The following is a 22,946-nucleotide window of genomic DNA, read 5'->3' as shown; positions in this document are numbered from 1 at the left end:
AAAATAAAACTTCCCAACAACAACAACAACAACAAAAAGCCCTGGCCAGATGGCTTCACTAGAGAATTCTACCATTCAGAGAAGAGTTGACAGCAATTCTACTTAAACTATTCCAGAACGTAGAAAAGGAAAGAATACTCCCTAATTTGTTCTATGAAGCCGGCATAACCCTGATACCAAAACCAGACAAAGATATCACAGAAAAAGAAAATTGCAGACTAATACCCCTCGTGAGTACAGACACAAAAATTCTCAACAAAATTCTAGCCAACAGAATTCAACAGCACACAAAAATCATGATCAAGTGAGCTTCATACCAGGGATGCAAGGATGGTTCAACACTAGAAAATCAATCAATGTAATTCACCATATAAATAAAACAAAGGAAAGAATCACATGATCATCTCAATAGACACAGAAAAGGCATTTGACAAAATCCAACACCTTTTCCTGATAAAATCTCTCAGCAAAATACGAGTAGAAGGGAAATTCCTCAACATAATTAAGGGTATATATGCAAAAGCAATGGCCAAAATTATTCTCAGTGGAGAAAGATTGAGATCATTCCCCCTTAAGAACAGGAACGAGACAAGGATGCCCTTTATCACCACTCTTATTCAATATTGTACTAGAAGTCCTAACTAGAGCACTAAGGCAAGAAAGGCAAATAAAGGGTATCCAAATTGGAAAGGAAGAAGTAAAACTATCCTTATCTGCAGATGACATGATCCTATACATAGAAAATCCCAGAGACTCCACAAGAAAGTTACTGGAACTATAGAAGGATTTAGCAAAGTACAGGGTACAAGATCAACACTAACAAGGAAGACTCTGAAAAGAAATCAAGAAAACAATACCATTTACAATAGCCCCAAAAGGATAAAATATCTAGGAATAAACCTAACTAGGGACGTAAAAGGTTTATACAAGGAAAACTATAGAACACGGCTGCAAGAAACTAAAAGAGATTTACATAAATGGAGAAACTTTCCATACTTATGGATTGGAAGACTTAACATTGTGAAAAAAAACAATACTACCAAAAGTGATCTATTAGATACAATGCAATCCTAATCCAAATCCCAACAACATTCTTTAATGAAATGGAAAAACTAATCTCCAACTTTATATGGAAAGGAAGTAGGCCCCAAATAGCCAAAGCAATATTGAAGAACCAAGTAGGAGGCCTCACACTTCCCGATCTCAAAATTTACTGTACAGCCACGGTAATCAAAACAGCCTGATACTAGTTCAATGAGAGACACATAGACCAGTGGAATAGAATTGAGAACCCCAAAGTAAATCCATCCATCTATGGGCTGCTGATCTTTGACAAAGGGTCAAAGTCCATTCAATGGGGAGGAAACAATCTCTTTAACAAATGGTGCTGGCAAAACTGGATATCATATGCAGAAAAATGAATCAGAATCCATAGCTCACATACCATGCACAAAAACTAAAATATGGATCAAAGACCTAAATGTTGAAGCTAAAACTATAAAGTTCTTGGAAGATAACATGGGGTCAAAACTAGGAGACCTAATTTTAAGCATGAATAGCCTATCAAACAAAACTAAAAATGCACAAATGACAGAAGAAATTAGATAACTGGGACTTCCTAAAAATTAAATATTTATGCTCATCAAAAGACTTTACCAAGAGAGTAAAAAGAGAACCTACAGACTGGGAAAAAATCTTTGACAGTGACATATCTGCTAAGTGTCTAATCTCTAAAATATATAGACAATTTCAACAACTCAACAACAAAAATAAAAACAATCCAATAAAAAAAATGGGCAAAGGACATGAACAGACACTTCATGAAAGACAATATTCAGGCGGTCAACAAATGCATGAAAAGATGCTGTCAGTCATTTGCCATTCCAAAGAAAAAACCCATTGCCATTGAGTTGATTCCGACTTATAGCGACCAAAACTACAATGAGATACCATCTCACCTCTGCAAAAATGGCAATGATTTAAAAAAAACAATAAAAACAGAAAAAAAATTCTGGTGAGGTGGTGGTGGGATTGGAACTCTTATACATTGCTGGTGGGATTGTAAAATGGTATAATCACTATAGAAAACAGTATGGTGCTTCCTCAAAAAGCTAGAAATAGAAATATCTTATGATCCAGCAATCCCACTCCCAGGTGTATGTCCTAGAGGTATAAGAGAAGTGACAGGAATAGACATATGCACGCCTTTGTTCACTGCAGCATTATTCACAATAGCAAACAGATAGAAACAACATAAGTGCCTATTGACAGATGAATGGATAAACAAATTGTTGTACATAGACACAATGGAATACCATGCAACTGTAAAGAATAATGAGGAGTCTGTAAAACATAACATACATGAATCTGGAGGTCATTATGCTAAGTGAAATAAATCAATCGCAAACAGACAAATATTGTATGGTCCCACTATTGTAAAAAGTCAAGAACAGATATATACACAGAAAACAAAGTTCTTTGATGGTTACCAGGGATGGGAGGGGGAGGGAGAGGGAGAGGGTATCACTTTCTATATAATAGACAGTTGTTCCTTTTGTGATGGGAATAGCAATCCCAAATATGGATCACGTCGGTACAACTTGACCACAGTAAATAAAGACACTAAGAAGTACAAAAGAAAAAGGGACAATTTTGGTAAATACTATAACCTATACAATTTTGCAACAACAGTGAAAGCAAACAAAAGAATATGTGTGTGGTTACGTAGGTAGACATGGATACATATATGTGTATAGGAAGACATATGTGAGTAAATGTACGTGCATGTATAGGTGTATCTGTAGGTATGTGTATATACATACTTGTGTGTGCTGCATATATATCTATATATATAACAAACCACAAAGGGGGCACAGTTATGGAGGCTTCCTAGACATATCCAAACAACTCGAGGGATTGGTTTACTGGGTTAAAAGGCTTGGGACCATAGTCTCGGGGGACAACTTAGTCAGTTGACATAATAGAGTTCACAAAGAGCGAGAGAGCTGAGCACGTTTGGGCTAAGGCTTACTGGTGGAGGGGGCAGCCCCTGGGCACTTATTGGTAGGGCAAAAGAGATTTGTAACACTTGCTCAAGCAGGATAGAAGCCAGGCTGAGGGGCCAAGGGGCCAAGGAGCTGAGGGGCCATGAGCTGGGGAGAGAGGCCTGCCTGTGGGCACAGCTGAGAAGAGGCTGTCCTGGGTCATTTCTGTTGCTGAATTATAAGCTGCTACTTCCCTAGTAACCCCGTAATTGTGAGTATTACCTGTGAGTTCTATGTAGCCATTGCAACAAATTATTGCACCTAGCAGAGACGTAGAGTGCCATGAGAGGGATGGCTGGTGTCAGAACTGGTAAAAAGTTTGGAGAAAGGGGGCGTGCCTGACCTCTGCCTCATAGGCGTCAGCCTTGGGCTGTTGATCTTGATTCTCCTTCCACCTTATGAAGTTAGAGGAGGTCAGACTACTCTGCCACGCCATTCTTACAATAGAGTTTTCAATGGCAGATTCTTTGGGAGTAGATCACCAGGCCTTTCTTCTGAGGTGCTTTTGGGTGAACTTGAACCTCCAACCTTTCAGTTAGCAACCAAGAGTGTTAACCATTTGTACTACCCAAGGACTCCAGCTGCTCAAGAAAGGACTACGTTTCTCAGCTTCTAACAGCAGGTGTGGACATGTGATGAGGCCTTGGCCAGTAAGAGATGCCCAGGTTCTACCTTCCACCATTCTTATCAGGCTTGCTGGATTGGAAGCACCATAGAGAGGGACCTGGCTTTAGGCGTGAAATATCTAGGTGACTCTGTAATAACGGATAAACTCCCTATTTGAGTTCAAATGGCCTTGATAGAAAGGAGGATCCTCTGGAGCTCAATGGCGGGTGTTAAGCCTTTTCTTCCACTGAGCTAATTCAGGCTTTCTGAGCCAGCTTTTTGCTAATCTACTGAAAAGGGTCTCCTCCTTTTAGACGAGCTTCCAGGGACATTCCCTTTTAGCAGAATTATTTAAAGTTACGTATTAACCATTCCAGCACAGGCATAGCTATTACAAATCATGACCATTAAGGACAGCAGCAAGTTGCACACTGTTTAGTGTTGACCAATTTCAACACTGTTCCACATGACCTGGTGACAGTCTTCTGTAGCACCCTAGGATTTAGACGTTGCAATGAAGGTGCTTCATTACAATAGACATTAAAGTGTGTTTTCACAGCAAAACACTGAAATGTTGATTGGAATAGAATAAATATACGGCCTAGAGCCATAAATATATCATTTACAAATTATTTTTAAAAAAAGAATTAGAGAAACAAATATGTTCTTGTGTGGCTTAGTATAAGCGAGTCTGGCCAGGAGGCTACTGACATCATGTTGCATTTGGTCTTATAATGTCAACAACCTCTTTAAGCTTTTCATTCATGAAAGTGAAAAATATCTAAAGATTTTTTAGAGGCTGTGACCTCTGTAAAAAATCATACTTGAATAGTTCCAGACTTTAAATCAGTGTACAGTTTGTGAGCATCCTTCCCCTGCCCCGACTGTGAAGTGGAAACCTCCACCAACCAGAAGGTATCTCTTCAAGATGGCTGACATCTCCATGTAGATGTGTGCCCTCGGTCAAGCAGCCTTGCTGACAGACTGCTCTGATTATAGATGGTGACGTGACCTCTAACAAACCCTCAGACCTCACCAGTTCGTCCCAAGCCAGGAATTTCCCTCTGTATGCCCTATGAAAAAAGTCTTTGTTAAACTAGCAATCACTGGTTTGGGTCAGAACTCATCATCGCTTGATGGATTACTGCAAAAATGACCCCCAATAACTAATTTGGCTCTTTTCTGCTTCTTCCCTGCCCTAGTCTGTTCTCCACGCTATTGAATTTCCTCTCTGAAGTGCAAAGCTGACCATGTTACTCCTCTGCCTAAAACTCTTGATTAGCTCCCATGACTTACAGGATAATGCAGAACAAGACTCAGCTGTATCTGATTACCTCTGCCTGGAAAGTCTGTCTTTTATTTGCTTGGGGAATTTCTAGTTACTCTTCAAAAACCAGTTGATGTCACATCCTCTGTGATGCTGCCTCTGACGCCCCGACACAGTGTGAATGATTCCCTCCTCTTTGTTACCTTGCACAACTATTGTGCATCTACCATACTCTACAATATGATAATTATTTATCATGTAATTTATAGAACCATCCCCCTCCTCCAGGGCAACGCTCATGTCTTTCTCATCTCTATGTACGTAGCACCTAGCACAGCCTTGGAACATAGTTGGAACACAGTAGAAGTTCAATAACTGTCCATCTGGAAATACTCCGGGACATCTCTCACTGGAGAGGATACTATATTGAAGGGCATAAGCTGGCTGGATTCCCCATCCCCCCATTCTGGTGATCTGGGAAAGCCCTCCACATAGACATCAAGCCTACTGTGGGCAAGAGTCTCCTTGCAATGACTCCTACAGCGTTCAGTGGATGCAGAGAGAAGCATATTAGGGCCTAAGTAATGCCTTAAGGAGCCCTCGTGGCACAGTGGTTAAGTGCTTGGCTGCTGACCAAAAGGTCAGCAGTTTGAACCCACCAGCTGCTCCGAGGGAGAAGCGTGGCAGTCTGCTTCTGTAAAGATCACAGCCTTGGAAACCCTATGGGGCAGTTCTACTCTGTGCTATAGGGTTGCTATGAGTCAGAATCGACTTGAGGCAACTGGTTTTGGTTTTTTTTTTGGTTTAAGTAATGCCTTGTAGGGCCAGGCCCCTGGTTCTTCTGTTCCTGAACCTGGGACACAAGATCTGCTGGTGGAAAGAGTCAGTGGTCTGTCCTGTATCCAAACTCAAATGATTAGATGGGCTTATTAATCTGCCACCTCTTTCTTTTGGTAGCAGAACGATGATGCTTTTCTTTCTAGAGAAAAAGCAGATGGAAGATCTAGGTTTAGGTGCTGACTCACTATTTACAAGCTGAAGAAACTTGAAGAGGGTAGTTAAATGCCCTGAGCTTTAATGTCCTCATCTGTAAAATGGGGGTGATGATAACACCTATCTAGCAAGATTATTGTGAGGATTAAAAGAGATGATGCAGTCGAAAGCGCTTTGCCAACACTAACGAGCCAACGATTTATTGTTGTTATTCCCCAGACTTCCAGGTCTTAGTCCCTCCTTCCTCTGACTCCGCTGGCCCAGCTGACCTGCTATGGATCCACAGTGCATTCCATCAAATGTGGTTCTTCATTATTTTCTGTTTTTCATTATTGATCAAATGTGTCAGATCTTATCTTTACAATGTGTTATTCGAGAGCAGAGATCATGTATCAAGTCTATTCCCAATTTCCCATAGAGTATGGGATCAATAAATACTGATTAATGGTGCAGAAGTGTCCCATTACAAATGGAACGTGGACTTGGGAGTCAGGGCCTGCCACCTGCACCCCCTCATCCAGCCTCCCTTGCAGGTGGGAGTCAAAGCAGGAGGAGGAGAGGCTGGATCACAACTTGGAGACCTGGGCTCTGGGTCTGGCTCCATCACTTCCTAGTGGTTTCCTCGACTATGAACGGAATATAATAATGCCACCTGGTCATTATGAAGGAGCCCCTGGGTGGCACAAACAGTTAAGTACTTGGCAGCTAACCAAAAGGTTGGCAGTTTGAGTCCATCCAGAGTTACCTCGGAAGAAAGCCCTGGTGACCTGCTTCCAAAAAATCAGCCATTGGAAACCCCATGGAGCACAGTTCTTCTCTCACACACATGGGGCCGCCATAAAATTGGAGCTGACTGACTGTGACTGTGACTGTTTTTTCTTTCTTTGACCGAAATACACTGAATACACATGGGAGCTTTTGTAAACTCAAAAGAAAATGTTAAATGTTGTTACTAAAGTGAAGGGCATAACTTTGGAAGCAGAGCAATAGGTCCAGGTGGGGACTGAGCCCACACTCACTCATGTGGCCCACTAGCCACCCCCAGGGCACTCACCTGAAGGATTAGGCCTGCAACTAGGTCCCGGGATGAAGATCTGGGAGCGGGTGCTGATGGGGTTACTCACGGTGCAGATGTATGCATTGTTGACATGTTGAGGGCCAAGGGTGAGGTACAGGAGGTGGGAGTCATTGGCCAGGCTCAGTGGGTGGGCGTCCATCTCCTTGTTCCAGCTGTAAACCACATGGTCCCCTTTCTCCACCGTACAGGCCAGCATCAAGCTGCAGTTCCCAGACTGCTGAGTCCAGTTCAACACCTTAATTTCTGGAGTGGAGACCTCCTCTGTCAGTAAGGGGAGGAAGGGAGCCATCACTGAAACGAACCCCCTGGAATTCTAAGTTGACCCTTATGTTAGAAAACAACACAGCCTAATGACATCTGTCCCTCACCGAGGGGCTTTAATGTCATTTATTTCTAGTGGGCCTTGCTAACGGGTACCATCCCTCTCTCTCCCCTACGCTCCTTTCCAGGACCACCTCGGGATAAAAGAGAGAAGAACGAGATTCTGTTTTTTAATTTCCTCCTGCCAATACTGTTTATAACCAGAGCTCTTCCTGATGTCCCTTGATCTAGGTTGCTCTTGTGTATTCTGTGAGTGGAGTTTGCCATCAACTAATCTCACATGGGTTTCAATTGTCATTGACTAAAGGTATTAGCCTCCTAATAACTCGAATGACTAAATGACATAAATTACTAAAATAATGACTTTATTTAACGGTAGGACTTCATCTACAATGTGTGTGTATGTGTGTGTAGTAAGAATTGTATTATATCTAGGGTAGGAATAGCTCTAAAATCTTAGCCACAGACCCCATCAACCTACCCCACTCTAATGTTGTGGAGTAGGTAAGGAAAAAGGGAAAGTCTTATTTATTTCACAACTACTATAGGACAGGCTGGAGCCCTGGTGGCACAGTGGTTAAGAGCTTGGCTGCTAACCAAAAGGTTGGCAGTTCAAATCCACCAGCCGCTCCTTGGAAACACTATGGGGAAGTTCTACTCTGTCCTGTAGGGTTGCTATGAGTCGAAATCAACTCGACGTTTTTTTCTTTTTTTGTAGGATAGGGTGAGCCCTGGTGGCATAGTGGTTAAGAGCTATGGCTGCTAACCAAAAGGTTGGCAGTTAGAGTCCACCAGCTGCTCCTTGGAAACTCTATGGGCAGCTCTACCATGTCCTATAGGGTTGCTATGAGTTGGAATTAACTCAATGGCAGTGGGTTCTTTTATCTTGTAGGACAGGCACACTGCTGGAATTTCACATTCATCACCTTCTTTAATCTTCTCAACAACTCTTTTCAGTACTTATAATTATGCCCATTTTATAGATGAGGAAACTGAGTTCCAGAGAAGTGAGATGTCTTATATAATGTCACACAGCTTCAAAGTGGCCAAACTGAAATATGAACCTAGTTCTGTCTGACTTCAAACTCCAGTCTCTTTCTTTGACTTGAGAAGAAAGTCATGGTTGCAGAGACCGTGTTTTCCAAGGAAAGAATTTGATCACAAGATGTGACAAAGACAGTGAACTTATAGTAATGGAAGGACAGAATGTATGACATATGGGCTGTTTTGAAAAATGCAGGTTGTATGGTCTCCTTGGTTGTGGCAGCCTTTCCCCAAGGTCACTGTTAGAGCTACAAGGACTTCCTACACCTGATAGGGGATGGGGAAGCTCTGCACACACTGTGTGAAGTCAAGAGAGTGCTGGGGGCAGGGGCCAGCGGGGGTAGGGTAGTGCTGTGTCTCCTCTAGACACCTGAGGATTTCAAAGAAATGCTGGCTGGGTGGGGCTCCCTGTCCCATTTCCAGAGAGAAGGAAGTCACTTTGAGGAAGTAGGAAAGTTCCATGAGGCTGTCAGGATTCCTGGGAATTCAGGTGAGCCTCTGGGTGCAATCAAGAAGGAGTGGCAGATGCCAGAAAAAAAGCACTGGCCTTGGAGTTAGGTGGACTTGCGTTCTAGTATAAGTTCTGCAACTAACCAACCTTACAACCAGAGCCTTTGTTTAAATGAGAAAAGTCACTTCTACCAGGTAGATGAAATCCTGTGTCAGGGTGGCAAGCAGAGCATGAGCTGAATTTCAGCTCTCACTTACCCAGGGCCCTAGTGCAGTGAACAACCCACACACTTGTGCATAAGCACGCGCAAACCACTTCTCTCTGGATTCCAGTATCCTCAACTATAAAAGAGAGGTTGGGCTACATTTTAAAAATCATAAAGACAAGCATTTTTTTCTCCAAACAATACCTTATTTGTAAACCAAAGGTCCTGTGGGCTCCAGGCCTTCCTGCCTACAGGCAGCTAGACTCCCTTCCTTTGGGAAATGGGAATGACAGTAGCTAGTGTTAATAGCTACCATCAATGCATAATTTAAAATAAATTGTGAACCTCTACAACTCCTTCCAGGAAGCCCAGTTTATATCTTCGGACTAGATGATCTCTCAAGTTGCTTCCAATTCTACATACTCTTTGCTTCTGAGAGAGGCCTACATTCTTGGATAGGGGACCACCATGGCCCTCCATTGTGAACTGGGGAAGCCACAATTATTACCATAAAGCCTCAGCTCCAGGCAAAACTGCTGGACTGAAAAGTTTTGCTCCACAGTCATAAAGTACCAGCCTTCATCCTCCTTCCTGCTTTCTAGGATCTCCAGGCTCAGGTTTTCCAGGTGAAATTTATAGCGATGTTCTAGATTGGGTGGAGAGCCCCCTTCAGATGGATCAAGAGACACTATTTTCTTCTTGAAGGTACTTCCAGGTGATGTTTCCATTGTGACAACAATGCGGATACTCTTGCTCATGCTCTTATTTATCCCTTCATACGTCAGGGGCAGCACTATGTTGCTTCCCAACCTCTGGATAATCTTGCGGCAGTCTATTGAGTGTCCACCTATGGGAAGGAGGAGAAGAGAGTCCTTTATCATAGAGGCCTTCGAGAACCACCTCATCTGTGGATCAAGAATGGCAGACTGGGAGGCTCACCCTCTTTCTCTTGGGTTATCCTTGAGGTTGCCAGGTCCTTAGTAGTGTATGAGGACCGTCATGAGGATCCCCATTGCATTTTCAATATTTAAAAAATCCCAATGGAAATCTTCAATTATTTAGGATAGAGCTTACTAGAACTAACACAGCTAACACAGATAACTGGAACACTGGGTTTCTCTGATCTGGGAGGGAATTCTACCAAACTGGACTGATAGTTAAGGCATCTAAAGCACAGGGAGGTTAAATAATTTCCCTAAAGTCACATAAGTAGTACAAGGCAGAGTCAGGACTGGAATCCAGGTCTTTTAATTCCCCTACTATGCTTCTTGTCACCATTGGGTACATAGGATGAAAGATGAAGGGCAACTGAAAGTAATCCTGAGCTTCCAGGGGATCAGGGAGCCAGGAGCATCATTTCTGGTGGTGAGGAATAAAGAAAAGTCTGAAGGGTATGGGGTCAGGGTAGTGGTGAGCCCAGTGTTAAAACTGTAGAGTCCTAGCTCCCCCAAAAGACCCTAAGATAGTTAATAATATTGAGGGTGAGAAATTATTTTAGTTCTCTTCTCCAAACAAGCTGAGCCAGCAAAAAAACAAACCGAAATGAAACCAACAAAACTTTTAAACCACTGTAAGGGATCCTACTGCTGATCATTTAACACCTCCTCTCTCCTCAAACCACAACCTGCTTTTCTCTCTCTCTTAGTTAATGTCCTTGCTTCTCATTTCACTGAAAAAATAGAACAATAGAGAACTTCCATGTATTACCACCACCAAATCAACCCACCTACCTGGATGAATGGTCTATGCTCCCATTTAAGGTCAGAGCCTCTTCCTTCATGGAGCACTCACTTACTTCAAGGCTTTGCTTCTGCAATTGTTCCTGCCTCTTGCATCATCAATTTTTTTTTTAATTGTACTTTAGATGAAGGTTTACAGAGCACATTAGTTTCTCATTAAACAATTAATACACATATTGTTTTCTGACATTGGTTGCCAATCCCTCTCCCCTTCTCAACCTTGGGTTCCCCATTACCAGCTTTCCTGTCCCCTCTTTCCTTCTTGTCCTTGCCCCTGGACTGGTGTGCTCATTTAGTCTCCTTTTGTTTTATGGGCCTGTCTAATCTTTGGCTGAACGGTGAACCTCAAGAGTGACTTCAGTACTGAGTTAAAAGGGTGTCCCGAGGCCATACTCCTGGAGTTTCTCCAGTCTCTGTCAGACTAGTAAATCTGGTCTTTTTTTGTGAGTTAGAATTTTGTTCTACATTTTTCTCCAGCTCTGTCCGGGACTGTCTATTGTGATCCCTGTCAGAGCAGTTGGTGGTGGTATCTGGACACCATCTAGTTGTGCTGGACTCAGTCTGGTGGAGGCTGCGGTAGTTGTGGTTCCTTAGTCCTTTGGACTAATCTTTCCCTTGTGTCTTTGGTTTTCTTCATTCTTCCTTGCTCCAGACAGGGTGAGACCAATGGAGTATCTTAGATGGCCACTCACAAGCTTTCAAGACCCCAGACACTACTCACCAAAGTAGGATGAATATATTCTTTAGAAACTATGTTATGCCAATTGAGCTAGATGTTGCCCGAGACCATGGTTCCTAGCCCTCAGCCTAGTAATTCGGTCCCTCAGGGAGTTTGGAGAATCATCAATTTTCTACTGGGCTATTTCCATCAAGATACAATCATGCTGATTGTAAAAATCCTTTCCCTGATCTCAGGTCCAACTCTAGCTACTTCCCCACTTCTCTGCTTTCCTGTAGATAAAAGTCATTTAATGTGAGTTTATACTTTCTATTCCCATTTCCTGACCCATCTTCCCTTGCACTCACTCCAAACAGATGTTCTCCCCTACTACTCACTAGAATCACCCTTGTCAAGGTCACTGTCTACTCCATGATGCCAAGTTAATTCTCAGGCCTCATCTCATTTGCTTTCTCAGTAGCATTTGACAGAATTAATCACTTCCTCCTTGAAAAACTTCCTTCATTTGGCTCCTGGGACAGCACTCTCCTGGTTTTCCTCCTATTCCATTGGCTGTCCCTTCTCAGTCTCCTTGGCTGCAACCTTCTCTTCCAGACCTCTAAATATTGGAGTGTCTCAGGGCTTAGTACTCAGACCTCTTCTTTTCCCCATCCTCATTAATCCAGTGTCTCATCCAGTTGCATGGTTTAAAATATATCTGGTATGCTTACAGAGTTATATCTCCCACCCAAATTCTTTTGCTGAACTCCCAATTGTCTACACAGTTCAGCACTGCTGGGTGCACAGGTGTGCTATATTATAATTGTCCCTCACCGTCTCCCTGGCTGCTGATGGACATAATAGCTACTAATGGACATAAAGTACATGCTTTAGGGGGAGACGATTGTCCTCTGAAGAAACCCAGGACACTATCTTAGTAGGGTAAAGGAAGAAGGGCTATACTCTGGCACCAGTAAATCTAGAATAGTCTGAACAGGGGCAATAAATGATATTTATTGCCTGCAGGGGACTTTCCACTTTTATTACCATCTTTTACTTTTTATTTCCCCTTCGCCTACCTATTCTCTGTACATGCTATTTGGCATGTAGATATGGTTGCCTGATGAATATTTAATCAGGGGAGAGAGGAATTTAGGCATTCTCCTCCCAAGACGTGAACTGGGACGTGCTTGGATGCGATCTAACCCTGTGAATCCGAGCCTAACTTTGCAGAACCTAGGCTGATGATGATGTATGCAGTCCTACTCATCCCTGTCCTATTTATTCTGTAAGAAATAAATGCCTGTTGGTCACACCGTTAAAAGTGTTTGGTCTATGCTCTGCTCCAAACAGTCCTTCACTAAGAACTTGTGAATATAGTGACATTGCAGCACATGGAGGTCTAAAAGCAATCTCAACCTTAACAAATGAACTCTTGATTCTGTAGCCCCTCCTGCAAACAATATCACAATTTGCCCAATTTCTTGGGTCAAAAATGTTGGAATCATCCTTGACTGCTTTCTTTCTCTCATACTCTACATCAGTCTATCAGCTTATCCTGTTGGCTCTGCCTTCAAAATATGAATGGCATTCAAGCACTTCTCACTTACTTCATTTCTACCACTATCTTCGCAGGCCCGGGTGTTTCCATTGTCTTCCAATTTATCTGCCTGCCTCGTACAATGGACAGAGTAATCTTTTGAAACCATGTCAGATTTGGTCTCTCCCCTACTTTTAAACTTCCAGGGCTTTCTATCACCCATAGAATAAAATCTGAAGTCCTTGCCATGACTTCAAAGACCCTGTACCACCTGGTCTGTGGTACCTCTCCCTCGTTCACTGAACAATTGCCACACTGGCTTCCTGCTATTCCTCAAACTCACCAAGAACGTTTCTGTCTCAGGGTTTTGTGTTTGGTGTTCCCTCTCTCTGGCAAACTTCTCGCTTATCCCTTACAAATCTGGATAGCTTTTTCCCTCACTTTATTTTAGGTTTCTGCTCAAAAATTTATCAGCTCTGTAACGCCTTTCTGACCGTTGTATCTAAAAATAATGCTATTCCCCTTCTTATAGCACTTATCACTTCCTTATGTCATATTTCTGATTTTTATCACCCTTGCTGGAATGTAAATGCCTGAAGAACAAGAACGTCATTCTGTTCGCTGTTTTGTTCTTATGCCCTACAACAGTGCTTGGCACGTAGTAGGATTTTAATAAGTATTTGTTGAATTTACAAATATTGAAAGCCATATTACCTGACAAAAATCTCTCTTATTTAACTTTGCCCAACAAGTATATACTGAACTTAACCATAAGCTAGTGTTTGTAAAAGAAGGAGCCCATGACTCAGAGAGGGCACAGATGGTTCTAGTTGATAAAGTCAGAAGAGTAAAATAAAACCTTCTGCTTAAGTGAGGCAGCCACCTAGAAGGCATACAATTGACTTGTGGTTAAGATGAGTTGTTGAAAAATTGGGCAAACTGGCCAAAATATTGTTGATGCCGAAATACCCCAAAACCCCAGCACTGTCCTGTGAAAATCCCAGCTAATGTCAGAATAGAGATTCAAAGATTGGGAAAAAGAAAATCCAGTCTACCTGGGCTGAAATCAGGACTAGAGGGGCTGAGATTCATTATTGTTAAGGAAACTGAGAAAGGGGATTATGCATTTTTTCCTTTAAAAAAGTGCTGCTAATATATCAACTCTTCAAACAGAGTGTTCTTCCCTGTTGTTTAATTAATTAAATGAGAGATGCTGTTTTGTGGGTTGTTGTTTTTTAAACTAAGATAAATCGGGAAGCATATTGGACTTTCTTCCAGTGACATTTATGAATGCCTGACTGTCCAGGTAATGTGGATCCACTGGTGACCGCATACCTGAATTACAGGTACAGCATCCAAGGGAATAACCTCTTGAGTCCTGAACATAATTGTCTATATTTAAAAGAATGACAAAATTTATAGCTATACATGCAAGTAGAAATGTCATGTGGTGCACAGACCCCCGAAATTGTGTACTAAAAGTTTCGTAGATGATCATAGGGATAATTTTCTGGGAGAGTACCCATAAATTTCATCTCTCAAAGGAATCTGAGATTCAAAAAAAGATTAACAACCACTATCATAGTGTTGATTTTTTTGACCAATTTTGATACGAAAAGAAAAAAGAATAGAAATGATCCTCACTCTCAGACCATAACCCTCTACACTCCCGTATCTCTCCCACGCACCTCCTTCCTCTACCTAACCCTGCAGACTTTGCACTGTGGTTGCTTCCAGAACTTGGAACTGGGGAGAGAGGGATATAGGATGAGGAAAGGAGTAGCAAAATATATATATATATATTTTTTTTTTAATTGAAGAAAAAATAAAGGAAAGAAAATAGGAAGGGAAAGAGTAATAGAAAAGCGGTAGCTGAGAAGGACGGGCTGAGTGGTTGAGTGGTTAACGTGAGGAGTGAAACCAAAATTTAACCAGGAAGAGCTGAGGAAGAGACCACACAACCTACATAAAGAATGTTGATGTAACACCTGCCTGCATGTGAGAGGCAAGTCTGGAGGGAACACTGGAAATCATTGCCACCTAAGCATAAGTGGAAAAATAAGTGTGTGTGAAGGGAGGAAGGGTAAAGTGGTTCAGAAAACCCACCAAGTGGAGTCCCTGCCTCTGAAACATCCTACTGCCTGATGAGCGTTTTCCAGTGAGTCTGTGATTCAGTCAGGCCCTGTTTATCAAAACAAGTCTGGGGGGAAACATTTGTTGCTGGAAACACCAACTCATTTTCCTTCATGGGTAATTCTGCTTAGAAAGTAGAGTGATTCAAATGAACCCATGGATATTGGCCAGAAATCAACAGTATTTAGCTAACCCATTCACAAGGTAGTATTCTACCTAATGGCAACCCTTTTTTGCCCAGCCTGTGCTTTCGTGCGTGCTTGTAGCATCTTGCCACAGCATTTCCTTCAGGTAGAGAAGAGGCAGGACTTATTGGCCTGCAGTTCTTTTGGTAAACCTAGACCTACAAAGAAAAGATGATTTGTCTAAGTCTGCTTTTTAAACTGTAGCCCCAGTGGCAGTCGCCTATTCCTTGATGTTGCTGGATCTTTCTATCTCAGAGTGTTTGCACTTACCGTGCCTCAGCCTGAAAGCTCTAACTCACCTTTATTTATCTAAATCCTCCCATCCTTCAGGTCTCGGCCTCCACATTCCTTCCTTAGGGAAGGCTTCTGTTGCCTAGCTTACGTTAGGCTTCCCTGCAATACGCTTCCAGTGCATTTTCCATCTATCCTTCATCACATGGTTAATTTATGCTTAAATGCCTATCATCCTTACTCAATTATAAGCTCCCATGAGCAAGGACTGTGTTTGTTTTGTTCTCTGCTGTATCCCTAGCACCCACCTAGAACACTGTAGGGGCTCAATACACTCTTGCTGCCCAAGTGAACAAAAAAAACTGAATGAATGATAACACAGAGTCAAGTTTTCCTCTCTCAAAAATGAGAATGTGCTTCTACCTTGGTGAGTAGCATTTGGGGTCTTAAAAGCCTATGAGCAACCATCTAAGATACTCCACTGGTCTCACCCCTTCGGCAGCTAGGGAGAATGAAGAAAACAAGATACAAGGGAAAGATTAGTCCGAAGGACTAATGGACCACAACTATCACGGCTTCCACCAGACTGACTCCAGTACAACTAGGTGGTGCCTGGCTACCACCACCGACTGCTCTGACCGGGATCACAACAGAGGGTCCTGGACAGAGCTGGAGAAAAATGTAGAACAAAATTCTAACTCACAAAAAAAGTCCAGATTTACTGGCCTGACAGAGACTGGAGAAACCCTGAGAGTATGGCTCCCAGACACCCTTTTAGCTCAGCAATGAAGTCACTCCCTAGGTTCACCATTCAGCCAAAGATTAGACAGCCCCATGAAACAAAATGAGACTAGTGGAGTACAACAGTCCAGGGACAAGGACTAGAAGGCAGGAGGGGACAGAAAAGCTGGTAACAGGGAAACCAAGACTGAGAAGGGACAGAGTTGACATGTCGTACAGTTGTTAACCATTGTCATAAAACAATATGTGTACTAATGGTTTAATGAGAAACTATTTGTTCTGTAAACCTTCATCTAAAGTACAATTAAAATAAAAAGATATAGAACCAGAAAAAAAAAAAAATCAGAATGTGCTCTGTTTCACCTTTCTAACACCCTGTTATGGATTGAATTGTGTCCCCAAAAAATATATGTTGTAAATCCTAACCTCTATGCCTGTGGTTATGATCCCTTTTGGGAATAGGTTGTCTTTGTTATGTTAACGATACAGGATTAATCTTGGAGGTGTCTTAAATTAATCTCTTTTGAGATATAAAAGAGAGTAAACAAGTAAGGGAGAGAAATGAGAAGCAGAGATAGGGGAAGAGAGATGCCAAGCCGCATGAAGATTGCCTAGGAGCAGAACCTCAAAGAGACAAGGATCTTCTGACAGAGAAAGACTTCTCCTAGAGCTGGTACCCTGAATTTGGAATTCTAGCCTCCTAAACTGTGAGAAAATCTATTTCTTTTTGTTAAAGTCACCCATTTATAGTATTTCTGTTATAGCAGCGCTAGATAACTAAGACACACCCTTAAGAGATATAGTGTGGGGAAAAGTTATGGGGCTCCTTCTCCCCACTTCCCAGTGAGGAGATGGAAGTGCTGTAGCCATGCACCCTAGATTTCAGACACAACAGACCACTTACCATTCACTTCCTTCTGAATACTCACAACACTTAATCTCTGAATTTGTGCTGTCATCTAGAATACTATTTTTCAAATCCCACAAAAATCCAGATATATATATTTGGAAGGACATGCAAGAAACCGGGTAACTGTACATGCCTTCAGGGAAGGGGATGGGAGGGAGAGTAAATCTTCACTTCACACCTTTTTGTATTGTTTAGGCTTTGTAGATGTTCATGTGATAGTCTTCCAATAAACAAACTACTTAACCAAAAAATTAAGTGAAAAATTGCATGACGAAAAAAAGTTTCTATCCACTTTCCAAATTCCAGATCAAAGCCTTCTAAATTTTATCCAAATCTCTCATGCTCTAAAACTTCTATAGCATATTCCATATACTTCAATTATAGGTAGTATATTCTAATCTTTAGTATGGGACGTAGAAACAAATTTTAGTCTCCCTTCACCAAATATAAACTTATTCAGTTTCCTTAATTGAGACAGTAGTCTCTGGAGTCGGGTTATGTGACGGTAGAGCAATTGCTAGACCACTCTATGCTTCTTTTTTCATTTATAAAATGTTAATGGTAACAATAATAGTACATATACTATAAGATTGGTGTAAGAATTAAATGAATAATACACATAAAGCAGTTAAAATAGTGCCTGGCAAATAGCAAGCATGCAATACATACTACTAATTTCATTCAACAAATATTTATGGAAAGACTCTCAGGACCAGGCACTGCATCAGGGGCTGGGCAGAGGCTGTGGTTGTTTATTTTATTTCTCCCCCACCTTGCACAGTGCCTGCTGCATCATGTGTCCTCAACAGATAGTGGTTGAATGGAATTGTCCAAATTATTTTTTGAATGAAACCCAGTAGCCCTGATGTTCTGATTTCTAGCCAAGATCTGGAGACGGTGAAAGTGATGGCATCATATTACAGTATGAAAACTTTCAAGAGATGGAAGCACTAAGTCTACATCTTGGGATAGAATGGGCCAGTGAACAGAAAAGTTTGGGCCAAGCCTAGCACCCACCCACTTGTCCCTCACCTCTCCCCCAGTGTGTGTGAAGGGGGTGAGGAGGACCTGCCTGGAAAAATAAAAAATCTCACTGAGTGAAATGGAAAATCCACTTGTTTGGGGGATGGGACATGTGAACTTTTTAATTTTTAGAATTCTGTCTGGGAGTTGGAAGGTGAGCTGAGTACAAATGGGAAGGAGAGTGGGTACGGTTTTTACAAGAAATCAGGCTTCTTGGTTGGGTAAATCTGTCATGGCTGACCTGTCTCATTTGCAAAGCATTTCCATCTGGGTTTTATTGGGGTTTCACAAAACACTGTGTATTTAAAAATAAAAACACTGAAAAATTTTTGTACATATTTCAGAGAAGAAGACAGAATACAAGAAAAGGAGTAGTTGCTGATTGGGTGGATGCTTCTGTAGGGCTAGGCTGTTTTCTCACTAACCGTTACCCCCAAAATCCGCAGTGAAGCAGATGTCAGCAGAACCTGGAGATGCTGTAGGCCAGCCTGATCAGGAGCCAAACAAGCACAGAGATGGAAAAGCTCAGCTCATACTTCAACCCAATCACTCCTTATAGTCACCAACAAGTACTCCTCCTATGACAACTTTAAGTGGCTCAGTTTGGCTTTCTGAGTCCTGAGTTCCATTGTTCCTCCCCTAAACCTCAGGAAGTCATGGGTCTGCCTGATTCTGAGGGAAAGTGGGGCCCAGCAAAGGCTCAGGTACCCTGTAGGCCTCCTCATCTGGGAGTCTGGCAAGAGACAGTCCCTATCCACAGTTCCCTCACATCCCTGGCATATCTCAGGGCTTTTCCTGGAAAAGTTCATAATGGATTTGCAGTCTTGAAAACCCCAAGGCCAAAACACCTTCAGTGTCAGGATATCCCGCTTTCCCTGGTGCTGCTTCTACTCCAGGTTGTCTCCTACACTCTAACCAAAACCCCAAGACTTAAGCAGAAAAGAATTGATGCTCACCCTTACTTACACAGTCAGCCCAAAGTCTACTTCTTGCTTCACTTTTTTCCCCTCAAGTACCTTTTCTCATAACCCTGATAGTACTGAACGAAGAACACTAGCTTAGCTTTGGAGGAAGGCAAGGCAAAAGACAAGAGCAGAACCCAGCCCCAAATGCTCTGCTGTTTATCTGGCCCAACCACTCGTGCTGCCCTGACACTGATGGCTCCAGATTTGCATTTCCCACTTACTGTAACTAACCCTGGGCTCCAGAAATCCTGTCTTCTCCCCTTTTTGCTGCCTTGTAACCTTCTCTTCCAGGAAACTAGCCACCAGTAACTACACTGTGGCCACTGTCTGTTCTTAGCTGATGACCTGAGGCTTTCACTTCTACCTTCTCCTTCCCACTCTAACCCCTTCCTTCTTGTTGGACCATGCTCTTGGTTTGTCTGCTTGTGTGTCAGGCTCCTCCTCCAGGGCAGTGTTGTAGGATTAATCTCCCAGAGCTCTGTCCCTTCAGCTTAGTCTCTCTAGCCTGGGTCTTTGCTAGAATGATACCCATGCAAAACCAGCCATTCAATCAGGACTTCAACCAGAGCCTCTCACCCTGACAGGCTGGTCTGGAATGTGACCAGTGCCTTTGGTTTAGAGCTCCCGCTTTCCTTGGGAACTGGGATTGGTGAGGCTGAGCCTTGGTAGGAGCCCGGGAACTCATTATGTTCCTTCCTCTTTGAAAGAGGCAGGAGAACTCAGAGAGCCAGTCCCTAAGGAAGAGACAGCGGGCCACAGTCCCCAGCCCCTGCATCTTTTCTCCATCCACAGGGCTATGCTGATTCCTGGCAGGTCATCATGGTATCCAAACCCTCAAACAGATGAACACTCACCTGTTCCGCAGCTCAGCTCAAAAGCCAGGGAGAGCAATAGCAGGAGGTTCAAGGAGAGGAGCCCCTTGGGATCCATCAGCCAGGAAGGAGAGAAAAGGGAGTTTGCCGGGAGCCCAGCAGCTGCTCACAGACAGACACCAGGGCAGAGGACCTACATGTGAGGCAGCGCTGCCTCTGCTGGCAAGTCTACGCAGCAGCTTCCTGTCTCACAGGGACTTTTTCTGCCTGTGTCTTGAGGATTGCTCATCTCTTTTCAGACTTTAAATCACTTTGTTGTTCTCAAGAAGTACGAGTCAGGCACTTAGACTATTGGAGCCAGGAAGAGGGCTGTGTCGAGTCATCTCAGCCAAGCCCTAGCTTTTGGTAGAAACGTACACCCCTCCCACTTTTCTTAGCTGTTTCTTGGAAAGAGGTGTCACAGTTCTCTGGGAAGTTCTAGCTGCTAACTCTTTTTTGAGTGCAAAGAAAGTCTTCTTTGTGCTCAGGTCAAATTTGGATCCGTTTGTTCAAAGCCAAACTTGGATGGCTGAACTTGGATGAGCTGATGGATCCCTTACTTCTCATTTGCCCCATAATTTTGGAGGATAGCTCTAAATGTAAGTGCCTGGTGCCACAGTTAGGTGGCCCTGGGTGGCACAAATCGTTAAGCACTCGGCTACTAACTGAAAGATTAATGAAGCAAATCTACCCACAGACACCTCAAAAGAAAGACCTGGCAATCTGCTTCTGAAAGGTCACAGCCTTGAAAACCCTGTAGACTTCAGTTCTACCCTGAAACGCATGGGGTTGCCATGAGTTGGAAGTGACTTGACAGCAATTGGTTTACTTTTTTTTTTGTTTTGGTGCCACAGTCACAGGTGGGCAAGTGCAGATCAGTTGGCAGAAACTCATCTTCCCTGCTGGGTACAATGTGGTAAACCTTAGTGAGCTCTATGCTATGTTTGAAGGAGTCATTTTTATTTTAGAACGTGTGTCTATTGAGGAGAAGGGGCTAGAATTGCCAGAAGAAAGACCCTCTGCTTTTCCATGAGTCAAGCTGTAAGACTGGAACACTGGAAAGGTTCTATTGCCAGCGCTCACAAAGGAGGCCCTGTAAGGCAAAGCTAGTGTTTTAGAAAAGTTCATTTCAGTAGGGCAGAAGTACTCTCCAATAGGTCTCTAAGGGGTCCAGGTGATAAGAGCTGACGATACTGTGAACTTACTATTTATCCTAACTGTTTTCTCCCTTCCATCTCCCATTACCCAACCATCCTCCCCATGCCACCACCCAGCGGTGTTCTGGAGTCAGCATTACCAACTCATGAGGTCCAATTGTTAAATTTTGAGGAATCCATGAGCTGGTTGATAAAAAATGGCCATTAGATGACACATATAAAATCTTGAAAGAAAAAAATTACCAGCTAAGAATAATATATCATACTAAACTCTTGTTCAAATATGATGGTGAAATTAGGACATTTCCAAATAAACAGAAATTAAGGGAATAAGTACAAACGAAACCAAACTTGCAAGAATTATTAAAGGGAGTCCTTCAGTTTGAGAAGAAACATTAGACAACAGCCTGAATCTAGGACACAAGATCACACCAGCCAGATACCAACCTAGGAAATGAACTCTCAAGGACTTACAACAGGGAACCAGAGAGGTTAATCTGCAAATGAAAACAACATCAGAACAGTAAAAGAGGGAATAAATGGTGTAGGCATAGAACTTTCTAATGGAGAGCAAGGAAAAGTGATACCAAGTAATAATAGACTGGTTCAAACCTTGGAAGATAATGGTAAATTTCAAGGCAACCACAAAGAAAGTTAACAAACGTACTCACCAAAATAAAGAAGAAAAACATAAAGTCTCAGTAAAAACAAAGTCTATGAAAACAAAAGAAATGAAAAAAAAATCCACAAACAAAAGGAACTCAGCACAGGAGAGTAAGAGGAACAAATAAATCGTCGGCACCACAAAAAAAAGCACTACAAAATGATAGCAATAAACTCACACCTATCAATAAATACACCAAAAATAAATGGCCTAAATGCACCCATAAAGAGACAGAGAGTGACAGAATGGACTAAAAAAACAGGATCCATCAATATCAATATGCTGTCTACAAGAAACACACCTTAGAAACAAAGACATAGATTTATTAAAAATCAGAGAATGTAAAAAAATGTATCAAGCAAACAGCCACCAAAAAAGGAGCCGGAGTGGCAAGATTAACCTCAGATAAAATAGACTAAAAAAAATCCACCATAAAAGACAAAGAAGGGCACTATATCATGATTAAAGGGATGATCCATCATGAAGACATAACCATAATGAATATCTATGAACCCAATGGCAGGCCTCCAAAATACATAAAGCAAACTAACAGCACAGAAAAGATAAATTGACACTTCCACTATAATAGTAGGAGACTTCAACACACCACTTTCGGTAAAGGACAAAACATCTAGAAAGAAACTCAGCAAAGACACAGAAGACCTAAAGGCCAGGAGCGGAAATAAATGAAGTAGAGAACAGAAAAACGATAGAAACAAGGAACTCATAGATATATATAGAACATTCCACCCAACAGCTGCAAAGTACACATTCCTTTTCAACACACATGGAACATTCTCCAGAATAGACCACAAAGCAACCCTCAACAAAATCCAAAACATTGATAATACAAAGTATCTTCTCTGATCACAACACCATCAAAGTAGAAATTAACAACAGGAAGAGCAAGGAAAAAGAATCAATTACGTTGAAACTAAATAACACCCTGCTTAAAAACCACTGGGTAATAGAAGAAATCAAAGATGGAATTTAAAAATTCCTAGAATCAAATGAGAATGAAAACACATCATACCAAAACCTTTGGGACACAGCAAACACAGTGCTCAGAGGTCAATTTATAGCAATAGATGTACACATCAAAAAAGAAGAAAGGGACAAAATCAAAACATTAGCTACACA

General features: G+C 42.2%; 1 protein-coding gene across 1 annotated transcript in view; it reads right to left on the bottom strand.

The window, feature by feature from the left end:
- SLAMF1 (signaling lymphocytic activation molecule family member 1) overlaps positions 1-20,110 on the bottom strand; it is a 37,055-nt gene extending 16,945 nt beyond the window's left edge. Inside the window, exons 1-3 of the mRNA XM_004390221.2 lie at positions 19,989-20,110; positions 9,518-9,856; positions 6,965-7,249 (exon numbers count right to left, since the gene is read on the bottom strand). Coding sequence (XP_004390278.1) covers positions 6,965-7,249; positions 9,518-9,856; positions 19,989-20,064 — 700 coding nt within the window. The 5' untranslated portion in view covers positions 20,065-20,110. The remainder of the gene's footprint in view (positions 1-6,964; positions 7,250-9,517; positions 9,857-19,988) is intronic.
- Positions 20,111-22,946: the final 2,836 nt, after the last annotated feature.

This window comes from Trichechus manatus, unplaced genomic scaffold (genome assembly GCF_000243295.1).
Source record: "Trichechus manatus latirostris isolate Lorelei unplaced genomic scaffold, TriManLat1.0 scaffold00288, whole genome shotgun sequence".
In the NCBI taxonomy this organism is placed as follows: Eukaryota; Metazoa; Chordata; class Mammalia; order Sirenia; family Trichechidae; genus Trichechus; species Trichechus manatus.
This window is presented reverse-complemented; position numbering and strand designations above follow the sequence as displayed.